At 39.7% G+C, this 13,011-nt stretch overlaps 1 protein-coding gene across 2 annotated transcripts in view; it reads right to left on the bottom strand.

Annotated features, from left to right (window-relative positions):
• The window catches only part of LARGE1 (LARGE xylosyl- and glucuronyltransferase 1), a 307,843-nt gene that overhangs the window by 217,679 nt on the left and 77,153 nt on the right, over positions 1 to 13,011 (bottom strand). For both annotated transcript variants that reach the window (XM_056845910.1, XM_056845911.1), the window contains exon 4: positions 10,012 to 10,135. In XM_056845910.1, coding sequence (XP_056701888.1) covers positions 10,012 to 10,135 — 124 coding nt within the window. The remainder of the gene's footprint in view (positions 1 to 10,011; positions 10,136 to 13,011) is intronic.

The raw sequence follows: 13,011 nt of genomic DNA, 5'->3' as shown, positions 1-13,011 counted from the left end.
GGAGTGGGGAATCAAACCCGGTTCTTCAGATTAGAATCCACTGCTCCAAAATACTGCTCTTAACCTCTACACCATGCTTGAAGCCTAATCATATACTAGCTAGCTGAAATGAGTTGAAATGAGCTGTATGAACCTGTCACACTCCTGGACACCTTAATCCTGGGGAGAAGATGTGAAGCATATCTGGTGTCTCTCTGGGCACTCTGACTCCAGGGCAAAAGGGGAGAGCAGGCATGCAGCTCCAAGGAAGACAGGCACAGTTACGGAACAGAGGGAAGAGCAATGTGTGTTTCCAGGAGTAATTGAAGAACAGACAGGAGGAAGGACACTCAGTACTAGCCCTATATGGAATAAAGGCCTCCTTGGGGGAGGGAGGGGAACCAGATGGAGGAGGTGAGAGAGGAAGCAGCTGGCTGTTATCAGAAGGAAGCTAGAAGAAGAGCAACCAGCCAGGCTAGGGGTCGTCACAGTCTAAGGAGAACCAAGCCTCACCAAGGATCTAGAAGGCAACAATCCAGAATGAAGAGATAGCACTTCCCCCAGATTTGAGCAGTCTGGCTATGACCCAGCTTAACCCTGAACGTAGGGTGCAGCAGCCAGAGGCAGGAACTAAAAGACCTAGTGAAGAAGTCCAGCTAGAAAGCAGTTTGGGAGCCTGAGCTGGAACAAGTGGGGATAATGAACTGGCCTGGATAAAGTGCCTTGAGGTGCTGGCTGGGTTGAGGTGCTGGCTGGAGATGTGATATCCCAGTGTGGGACTGGCCCCTTACACCAGGATCCTGACAGAGCCCACGGGAGCTGCAAGATGGGGCAGCGATTGAAAGGTTCCTCCTCCATACTGAAGTGCTGCGATCTGGAAAACAGCTGAACTGTGGTGTTTTAAGCCGACCAACAAGAATGGATTTTTAGAGGTCAGACATTATAGGCAAGTGTAGGACAATGCTGTATTCTGTTGAAAAATTATACTCAAGGGCTGCACATCAGCCCTTCTCTGCTCAAGGACGTGAAGATGTGCCACAGAGAATTGGAACTCACACTTTGCTGGTGTCACATTCCCTCATTGGGCCCTTGAAACAAAGTCACATTGCAAGATGTCAGAGGGAAGAACTTTTTGCACTTCTCGAAATAACAACAACAACAACAGGAAATAGCAGTAGCCTTTAACAGCAGCTCAGGAGCCACAATCTATAAACATAAAAGACACCGCTGTCCATATACATGATCCTGGCAAATGTCACAGCATGGGATAAACCCAACCTTTTGTTTTCATTTGAACAAGAAATCATGTCATGACCCTCTGGTTTGCATAACTGCTGTTTGGAAGTCTCTCCCCCCCCCCACCCCATTTCTTTCTTTCACACTACTGGATTGAAAACCTACCAACCAACTGACCTATCTACCTGGCTTTCATGCACACAAGCTTCACTTTCACTAACATTTAAATGAACTCAGCATGAAGCAGAAGACAGCAATGCCATATGCATTCTCAAGAATTCAAACACCTAATGGTATACCTGTCTATGCATTGCTTCTGAAGCTAACAGAAGTGTAAATATGCAGAAATAAATCCACAGTGTGCTTTTAATTCATTCTCAGAAGCATAATTACTGCTGTGCCAAACACATATCTTCAGTTTGCAAGCCTGGATAATAATGCTAGAGACTCCTGAGTTTCTCTTTTCAGTTAGGTCCAGCAGATGATGCACAGCCCTTTTAGTGGCACTGCTTAGTGGAGATGCTATCCTCCAGGGGCACGGTGGTTCTAATACTGCTAGAGGTATAAAGTGCTTAACTAATACATATTCCAGTAGGGTCCAGTACCCTCTGAAGGCTTTGAACAACTTGAAATCTACTATAATAGGATGCTCTATTTTGTACTCTAATTTAGGACTAGTTCAGACATTTTCAAATGTTCCAGTGGAGGATGCAGCTTTCACTGAGATCACATTTGGATGGAGAAGCTAATCTCTTGAAGCCTTCTTTCAACACAGCTGTGGCATCTCTGTTATTTCTTCAATCATGGCTGCATGTTTTGTAATCACTGTTATCAAAGGATCATCTTCAGGGTAGCTGCACTTATTTCTTTGGATTGCCTGGACCACACATTACAGTCTCTATATGGCAGCATGGTGAGGGGATAACTAAGGTGTGCAATGCAAAATATCATTTTGAATGTATCAAGAGGCTATAAATGGCTGCCCTAACTGGCTTCCTCTGTCTGAGGGCAGACCAATGGCTAGTAAAATATCTTGCCCTGACTCAGAAACATCCTTGTTCGTTCCTCCCTCCCTTCATCACTCTTGTTTCTCTCCTTACTGTTGGTTGTGATTAAAACAAACTCTGTGGCAACTAAAAGCTTCCATCCAGCATTTTTAACACTACCTACCCATTCCTGAAAGGGCGGGGGGGGGCACGAAGCTCCCTTGGAGCCAGCATGACCCTGTGCTGGTGTAGGTGCCATTATCATGGGAGTGGAGCTGTCTTTAGGGAGCTTCCACAGCCCTTTTACCACAGGAACACCCCCTTGAGCAGCGGCGGAGCTGAGTCACCTTTTTTAGTGGTGCAGCCTCACTGTTTTCAATGGGGCATTTCCCCTGATTTTCTTTTATTTTTTAAAAGGCTTTTTTAGTCTCCATGGTGGCCAGGAAACTTCTGAGGAGGCAATGCGACTCCGCTGCTCCTGGCTGCCGTGGATCCAGCCCCTGCTTCAGGATTGCGCTCCACTTTGTTCAAAATAACAGGTACTGTCTCAACTGCTACACAATTCTTGTTCTGTGTGCAATTCATGGCTGCTAGTAATGGTTTGGACAGCATTTAAAAAGATTTTAAAACATAAAAATATTTTAAAGCATTTTAAAAAATATTTTAATATTTTATGTATATTATGTATATTGCAAGCCAAGCTCAGCTTCTTAGAGAAAGAGAGAAATCATAATAGGCCAAGGTGAGAGGGGTTTGCTTAAACCAACAGAACATTCTCTTTTTTTTAGCTGAGAGCAGACTTTCAAGGAAAAGGCAGTCTTAATTAAAACATCCTCTCTGTGTGTATTCCATGTTACAGATGACAATGCACAAGCTTACACATGAATTCTCAATTTTCTTCAAAAGGTAGTCTTGGCAATACACCTAGGCTAATATTTGTCTTCTTCTTAATATGCAAACGATACTAAAGTCATTTCCGTTAAGTGACATTATTTTTCTGACAGGTAATCTTTCCTCTTTGCCATTTCTTCTAATTATATTCTGTTTTCTCTTCCTCTTAGAGTGTGGAGAGGTTTGGAATTTCCTTAATTAGTGCAGCAATTTGCTAAATTTTGTTTCTACCTTTTTACAGGATTTTAATCAAGTTTAGCATGGCACTGATTTGATATGCCATACAAATTACCACCACAACCTCCAGATGCCAAGTTTTTAAATGTTTTCATCAGTTTCTTTGGATGACATTCACTCTGTACTTCAACCCAATGGTAAGTGTGATGGATAGGGCAGGTGCTGCCTCTCCCTAAGAGCGACCAATGGAAGGTTGGGGAGAGACAGCTAGAAAACAACAGATAAGAGGGCAGTTGGGAGTTGGCAGATAGGGAGTTGAGAGAGAAAAGAGTGCATCTGACTGAGTGAAGCTGAGGCGTAGATCAGCTTAAAGCTAAATGGAAAGAAAAGTCAATTTGTAACAAAGGATCCCAAACGCTGGAATAGAGAAACAGTTCAAAGGTCTAGGGAAAGAAATGTTGTACCCGCTACCTTACTTTCTTCAGTGTTATGTTCAAACCAGAAATAAAAGTTAACTCCTTATTTATTTAACCCTGTGGGCTGTGTGTCTCAAAGAAAAACACACACACACACCAGTTAAGATCTCGGTCTGTACATGCTTTAGAATATGAATCAATGGGAACAGCATGTGAATGGAGCATTGAATAAGCCCCAACCTGAATAACTCAGTGAAATGTTTGAGCGAGAGCCTGTTATTAAAGGGGGCTGGGTTACCCGGTCTGCTGATGTCTCTGTGTGAGAGAGGGGACCTGAGAGACAGTAAATAGAATTGAGTAGTAGATTACTTAGGTTAAGTTAAAATAAGAATATTTTTAGGTCTAATAAGTAAGGTTAAGGTTTCTCTATTATTTCTGTAGCAGAGAGCTGCTAGAAGGCTGCTCTCCCGTTCAAGGCAGGAAATAGAACTGATCACAAGGGGGCGTTTATCCTCAGAGGTCAGAAAAATTTAAATATTTGGTTCCTGCCTCCCGAGATAAGAGGAAAAGAAAACACCCATAATGAAGATGCCCTTCTCCCTCTGAGCGAGAAGTGAAGAGGGCGGTAGGTACTCTGTGTGAGTAGAGAAGGGGCATCACAGTAAGTTGCCACAATCTAATTTAAGGCTTAGACCCAAAGCAAACATATCTGAAATAAACACAACTTATTTCTACATGAAATCAGGGTGTAAGGCTTGCAATTCTATTTTTTTTATATATATACTACTCATATGGTGAATAAGTGCTGAATTAAGTTGGTTGAATTGTTGCAAACAGTGTTTCTTGTTTCTTGTAGGTTATCCGGGCTGTGTAACCATGGTCTTGGTATTTTCTTTCCTGACGTTTCGCCCGCAGCCCGCAGCTGTGGCAGGCATCTTCAGAGGAGTAACACTGAAGGACAGTGTCTCAAGAGCTTCTTGTGTTCACCAACAGTTACTGGAAAGAACTCCATGGAAATAACTATTTCAATGTATAACACCATGGTTTGGTAGGAGCTATTCAAGTCTCCCGCACATTAATCAGACATATTATTACATGGAATATCTCCTACATTTTAGATATGCCAACTAATTACCACACCTCCCGCTCAGTTTGCAACTAGCTTGGTTTTCCCAACTCTTCTGTAAGAACTGCCAGAAAAACGGTTTCTGCAGAAACTTCTCCATATGTTTGTAAAACTGGAGCTTTCCAACAGTTCTCCCCCACCCCTTTCAAAAATAAGGTAGCAAGCTGGTAGAGAATGCTTACAGAAGTAGCAAAGGACTTCTTCATTAAGGCCTGGACATTTGCACAGCGCACCAAGGGCCACTGGCAGTTTCCAGTGCCTCATAGTTCAATCCAGTGAGCAAAGAAGCATTGGAAACACCATTTCACAGATTCCCTGACATGAACAGATGCTATGTATGAACATCAAGGCCTTAAAAGAATTCTTCCACTGCTAATATTTCACCCTTCTACACACAAATAAGTTTTAGGGAAATATGATCAGCAGTAAGCCCATTATGAACCAGGCTTACACCAGGATGGAGCAGCTGTCTCAACTTTTAAAGGGCTCAGGAGGTGAACTCTTGAGTACACCATTATGAACACTCCAGATATGGACTTCAGTGCAATCACCAGCATTAAGAGTAAAATGCTTGTAATTCCAATTATATCTGTTTCGGAAATGAGACCTAACACCCATGTCTCCTTGATTACACGACATTGTACTAATAGAAAATCTCAAAAATGGATCAGCCAACTAGTGTCTGACTCATTGGCACAAATCCTCCCACTTTTGTCATGGAAGTGAGCGATTATATAGGTAATCTTCTGATCGTTTGAGTTCTGTAAAGACAGAAATAACTTTCTTAGGTGACATTTAATATTATTCAGGTGAAAAAAAGGGAGCAGAGTATCTTCAAATCACAACTTCAGTGACCTAGGATGAAGAATACTGGCCAGATAAGGGACTTCCTGTAGAGCATTTGGTCCGAGCGCCATTGTTTCCTGGGGGCCCCCAGGAGACACCAAGAGTCGTTTAGATTTGGAGTGCCAAAAGCACCCCAACTCGGTCCTAAATAGTGGATCGAGAAGCAGGAAATTCCCCTGCAGCCTTCAAGAGCGGTTTGGACTCCCATATTCTCTGAGAGAGCTTTTATTAAGCCTCTCGAAGATTTGGAAGTTGTCCCCGCAGGCACATAGGGGCTACCATTGCCACGGACGACTCTTTGGACTTAGGCTTTGACCTCCTCTATACATTAACATCAAAGAATCTATGAAAAGAACAAGAAGCCTCACCTTTGGAAGTCAGAGTGAGTAAAAAGACACTTTTTGCCTTTATCTTGATTGAGAAGACCTGAATGACGATAAAAACACCTACGAAAACCGGTGACAGTCTGTTAATTTTGGAGAACCCAACACAATCAATGAAGATATTGCTGGAAACTTTGGATGACTTTGGAAGTGTATCGGGGTTTAAAGTTAACCAAGAAAAAACAAATACAATATTTAAGAATTTACCAGAAACAGAACAGCAGGAATTTATATCATATACAGGTTGGGACAAGGCTAATAAGGTCAAATATTTGGGAATCTGGATCTCTGCGAAGAATAAAGAATTGATAACTAATAACTATCTTAAATTATGGGATAAAATAAAAACTGACATGATCATTTGGTCAAATAAAAAGCTGTCACTTCTGGGACGTATATCAACAGTCCAAATGAATATTTTACCAAGGATACTTTTCTTATTCCAAAATTTGCCTATAATATCACGTTAAATATTTTGATACTTGGAAGAAAGACGTATTAAATTTCATCTGGCAAGGGAAAAAGCCGAGGATTGCTTACAAACACTTGGTGGACTCTAAAGTTAGAGGAGGTTTAGCATTACCTAATTTTCAACTTTATGCTGAAGCGGCCGCTTTAGTATGGCTAAAGGACTGGATGAACTTATCTAACTCGCGTTTGTTAGATCTTGAAGGTTTTAACAATATAAGTGGATGGCATGGCTATTTGTGGTATGGTAAAATCAAGATACAAGCATCATTTCGTAACCATATAATCAGGTCCTCCTTATTTCATACTTGGATGAGATATAAACATATTCTTGAACCAGTAACACCGATGTGGATATCACCTCAAGAAATGTTGACATTACGCCCACTTAGATTGGACAAATTTATTACCTACCAAGAGTTAATTAACTGGGAAGGGGAAAAAAGCTCACTAAAAGACTTTCAGTTACTTAAAGACGATTTACAATGGCTTCAATATCATCAAATTAAATCAGTATTTACACAAGATATGAAGAATGGATTCTCTAAAGAAAAATCGCCTTTTCACAGGATGTTATTAGATAATAACACTCAACTGATCTCTAAAATGTATAATCTTCTTTTAACAATTTATTGTGAGCAGGAAATAATTAAACCAACAATGATTAACTGGGCTCAAACTGTGGGACATGATATTGCTTTAAATAAATGGGAAAGATTATGGGCGAAAGACCTGAAAGGAATAAATGCGCAGTCAATTCGAGAAAATATATATAAAATGATGTATAGATGGCATTTAACACCTAAGAAGATTGCAAGGATTTATAAAGTGACATCCCCTAAATGTTGGAAATGTAATAAAGAAATTGGTTCTTTTTATCACATGTGGTGGACCTGTGATAAAGCTAAGGAGTTTTGGGATATGATTTATAATGAAGTAAGGCTGATAGTACAAAAAAATATACCCAAGACACCAGAAATGATGCTACTAAGCATGATACCTGATGACTTGTTAACACAAAGGACTTTTCTGATTTATGCTACAACAGCGGCAAGATTGCTCTTTGCAGCGAAATGGAAAGGGGCAGAAATCCCAGGGGGAAAAGACTGGATTTTGAAAATGTTTGAACTGGTGGAAATGGCAAAACTTACAGCCATTTTAAATCAAAAAGACAATGCACGATTTATGGGGGAATGGGAGGCTTGGATGAAATATTGTCAATATGAATTAGGACTGGGGAAAATGGAAGACTACCTTTTAATCTGATCTAAACGATACTATTAATATCAAGAATTACAATTAATTATACTTATAGAATATGTTATATGAAACTTAACTGAGATATAAGAAGATCAGACCAATCACAATGGGTTAGAATACTTTATTAAGAGGCGGACGGAGGTGATGGGGAAGTCGAAAAATTTTCCGTTATCTGGTAGTTTATAACGTATATAAGAAATTACAACAACATCTAGTTAGGATTTAGAATTACATGTTACCATTATTGTTGTTTGTTAATATGGGAAATTTGTATTATAAAATCCAATAAAATTTTAATAATAATAATAAAAAAAGAAAACCGGCGACTCCCTGCCCAGCGTAACGAGACTTTTTAAATAAACAAATGCCATTAAATGAACCGACTAAGACCTTATCAACTTGATCAGTGAGTAGACGCAATAAAAGGGACTTTTGAATGACTTTACAACTACCAATTAAATGCTTTGAGGGGAGGGAGGAAGACGAAAACCTTCCCCCCCACCTCCGGTTCTCTCTGCTTCAAGTCCAGCCACGACGCCTCTTAAGACCGGAAGATAATAAGAAGGGCTTTGTTACCATCGAAAAGACAGGGCAGATTGGAAGACTTGAAGTGAATCTCCCCGGTGTAACCATCAAATCGTTCCTACCACTTAACCACCGAGAGGAGACGACGCAGGGTCTATGATACTGCAGTTTCCTGTCTACTTCCTTTTCTTTATCTGTGCCGCTTTGAAGCATAATTGAGGATATCTTGAAAATTACAAAGCCTGCTTCTATATAAGAATACAAGCAGATATGTCAAACAAGAGGATGGAAGAGATGTTACTCAAACAAATGGACATGTTTGCAGTGCAACAAGATTTAGTCTTTGAAAAACAACAAGCGCTCTCACATCAAGTATTTCAACTAGCTGAGGTGATGAATATCCTATTTAAATCAATTAATGGAAAACTGGACACAATTATTGAGGAGATCCACGATATGAAGACCCAAGATACGACAACAATTATGTCAATGGAAAAAAAAGATTCTACTAAGGAGATGACGATTGAATGCTATGTGGAAATGGTGATAAAATCTGGAAAAAATGACAATGAATTAGAACAATTTATTTTTAAAGAGGTAGCTGCAAATGACCAGCTGGCAGAGAGAGCAACATGAGAGAATTCAATACCTCTACAATCTACTTGTCTGAGTTACTGCTGACAGGAGGAACATTATTATCCCAAGAAAACACTTCCTGGCAGCCAGCGATGGAGGGAGACATGACGAAGGATTTTACCAAGAAGCTGCTGGAAATTTTAACAAGAAGCCAATGGATACAATCACTGGGATCTTCTTTTACATTTTCAGAGGCCAGAATTGCAGCTACTATACTGAAAAACGGGGGGTGGGGATTGGGAAATAAAGAAGGACTGGCAGATCCCCTCCCAAAACAAGATAATGGTTAAGATGATGCTTATTTTTGGGGTGTAAGGGAGGCATGGTGGATTTATTTTGATGAATTTCTAATGGGAAAATTTGTTTATGTATTTATCTGATCCCTTTCTTATAGAATAATAGAATGTTATATAGAGACAATGATGATAATATTATAACTAGGTAGGACTTGAAATTGCTTATAGAAGTAGTATAGATAGCTTAAAGCAAGTCTGTATGAGAGAAAATAAGGATTAGAAATTAATTTGAAATGCAAAAGTGTTAACCAGTAGAATTAGTGACTGAAGAAGATGCGGGGAAGTCATATATAGCAGATAGCATTGAATACTATAGATAACATATTCTCAGTAATAGCAATGAGCTTTTTTTGTTACAAGTAGTTACAACTGAATATATTGTTGAGATATGTTTATTTTTGTTAAATTGTAGAAAATAATAAAAATAATTTAAAAAAAAGAAAAGAATACTGGCCAGATAACATGGAACATTTCCCCATGCACATGCAGGGGGCAGTAAAAAGGCTTGAGTGACACAACTAAAAAAAAAAAGGTAGGAGTGTGGTAACTGTGCAGACTGCAATTGCTTTTTTCATCATTGTGAACGATTCCCCAAGGCCAGAATACAGTCTACAAGGACACGATATGGCTGTTTCTGCCACCCAAACCTTGAAACTGGGGTGGGTGGCGCTTCTCAGGGGCCATATTTGGTCACAAAGACTCCAGTTTGCGATCCTTAAAATCCAGCTATTCACAGAGTTAAACATAAGAACTAAGAGGTGGGTTAGGACCCCGTGTTTTCTTTACCTTCAGCTCATCTGCATCATAAAAGTCTATCTGAACTGCAGGGACCATCCACGTCTGGAAGAGGGTCGCCAGGATCTGTTTTGCAATTGCATCTGCAATGAGGTGGAAGTGAAGAGGGTTCCGTCTGTCAGAAAGCAAAAGAGAGGGAAAGAACACTTGTAAATGCTTCGAGCTCGAAATAAAAGAAGCTCTCCCTCTTTACAAACTTTACATCCTACACCATTTCATAATAGGTGGGTACAACCATGCAATCTACTGGGATACATTTGTTAAAGTTCCATTTTAATTCAGCTACGGTTTGAAAACCCAGCTTATAACATCTCATTTGCTTCTTGAAAGACTAGCAATTCACTCCTACTTTGGGTATGTAAAGAACTAGTATGATTTGTACCCAGGTTCCTGATTCATCTTAGCACATTTAAGTGTGATAACATTTTTTCTATGACAGAAGCAAACGAGAAGTTGTTGGGGGTTTTTAATCACTAACCGGAGCTGCCACATTTGTACGCTTACAGTGGGCTTGTATATTATTAAAGCAAAATAGGGACCTTTCTCTATGACTTTACCCCACATCATTCCAGAAAATCAATGGGAAGCAACTATATGGATCTGGTGACAGATGTAGTTACTTCCCCTGTCACTCAGATCCATGTGATTGTTTCCAACAGACCTTATTGGAGAACTGTGCAGAATCAGCTCCCATGCCTTTCTGACAAGGTATGAATCTGCCCTTTGTAAGTTCCATTGTGTTTCACACAGGCAACTGTCATAGAAGAATTAACATGGTCTTGGACAATTGTTTGATACAAGGCAATGCTGAGTAGAGTGAAGGTTGTCTGGAAATGTATTGCTTAGTGCTTATAAATTCCTTTATGCTCATCCTTCCAAACAATCGTTTTAGAACTGTTGTAAAATATAACAAGTGAAGTGAATATAACATCTTAACTGGCATCCTTGCTTAAGGGAATAACCCAACATCCTGAACTTTTAACAAGGGAGGCACCATTGGAACAATGTAGTAAAACTATAGAAAAAGTAAAAAACAGAATCAGTGACATTGGTCCAACTCTAGGACCTCTGAATATATACAGAAACTCCTGTTTGTAAGATGAAGCCAATGCAATATATCTAAAAGGGCTCATTTTTATCATCGTTCCAGGTCGTTTTGCAACAATGGCTGATTCTACTAGGTGCTGTATTCAATTAGAATGGCTTGGCCAGTTGTGTGCTTTGGACAAAGATGCAAAAAAGCACTTAAAGAACAATAATTCAGAACCAAAACCTCACAAACTTGAGCCTACCTGCCTTTAATCCCAAAAGATCAAGAAACTTAAACTAAAACCACACTGACACACTTACAAATATCCAGCTAGAAGACTTTAGAGACTCATAGATAAGACAACAGGCCAGGAACAAAGCACATAAGCAACAGTTTGCCTACTGCTCAGTGTTACTCTATGCTAACTCAAGGGAAAGGTGTCAACTGGCCAACAGGTAAAAACTGAGCACTGTGTCATTAAGGGGAAACCAGGCATTTCACCAAGATTGAAGGAAGGAGAATGCCATTAAGTTGGAAATGTTACGTGCTCTCATAGGAGAGATTAGAAAAAAGCATTTCACTTGAAGGCAAAAGGTCAGGAGAAACAAAGTACAAAAATCAGTGAATCAGAAAACACAAGCATTAGAGAGCAAGGCTCTCAATTCCTTCTTTCAAAGAGGGAAAACAGCTAAGGATTATGTGTAATGTCTTGGGAATCTGCTGGCACAATGGATACTGTCAGAAATAGAAGGAAAGGGGGAGGGGAAAACAATGCCTTTACTGGCATCAGTCAATGAAGCTGTATTGATCTATTCCAACTGAGGACTTCATATTATGGAGTTCTAAAGGTGAAGCACAAAACAATATGAGGTAATATTGTATCCCAAACCTGGATCTTAATACTTTCATGTGCGCACCGCTCTCCCAGAATCTGACCTTGTTTTTGAATCCCTTGAATAATTAAATGTTGCTCTTAGCTCTTGAAAACCAATTAAGAAGTTGCAAACAAAGATCAAATTATGTGTTTATGGGTGTGTGCTTACAAGAAAGAAGGGTTGTATCCAAACGGAAGCATTTTGAAATGTGAGGGAGGGTGAGCCTAGTCAGTAAATCAATAATCAATCCCGGACAATGCAAATTTGGTCATATTGTGCATCCAAGAGCTTAATGCAGTACTTAGGTTTGTAAATATCTTCTAAATCCACATAATTAAGTGTACAGTACATATGCTGGGAAATATTTATCATTCAAGAGATATTCAGCTTATAACATGGAAGGTTTCCGTCCAAAAATCCAGCAGTGGGAAGGTCTAAGGGAGGAGCTCGCCTTTGAAAACCCAGGGTATAATTTGCCTTAATGGCTAATTTTATAATAATAAGTGCTAATAATGTGTGTGTGTGTGTGTGTTACAAAAATAACCCCCTACGTCACAGTAGAGTTGTCATACTTACCTGAGAAGATGCTGAAAAGGTAGCACAAACTCATTGGCATGAACCCTGAAAGTTAGGTTCAGATTTTGATTTACAAACACACAATTCACCTATATAAATATGACACAGAATATACCGGCCCCTAAAGGGGTAAAAAATACTCATCCACATTTTTTGGATTCTGTTACTATTATATTATCTGAAAACAAAAGAAACACATTGATTGCCACTATGCTGCATCTCACAAGTGATTACACTCTGGTAAAAATAACGTGGCTGTTAAAAGTGCTATATATGTTCTGCTCTATGTACCTATTCCCTGTCTCAAGAAAGCCGTTGCTTTCAAACCATCACTCAGTTAGCAACCTCTGGGTTCTGGCAAGGTTGGGAAAGAAAATGCTTGAGCAGATATTCTAGACCCCTGAGATTTTAGGAGTGGGATGCAAGATCTGCTTAAGTTCAGAGCCTAACAAAGGGGCTGTGAGGAACTGATTTCATGATGTGAAATGAAATGTGAATTGGAATGAAATG

The sequence above is a fragment of the Euleptes europaea genome, chromosome 3 (assembly GCF_029931775.1).
Source record: "Euleptes europaea isolate rEulEur1 chromosome 3, rEulEur1.hap1, whole genome shotgun sequence".
NCBI lineage: Eukaryota > Metazoa > Chordata > Lepidosauria > Squamata > Sphaerodactylidae > Euleptes > Euleptes europaea.
The sequence above is the reverse complement of the archived record's forward strand: the minus strand, read 5'-3'. Positions and strand labels throughout refer to the sequence as shown.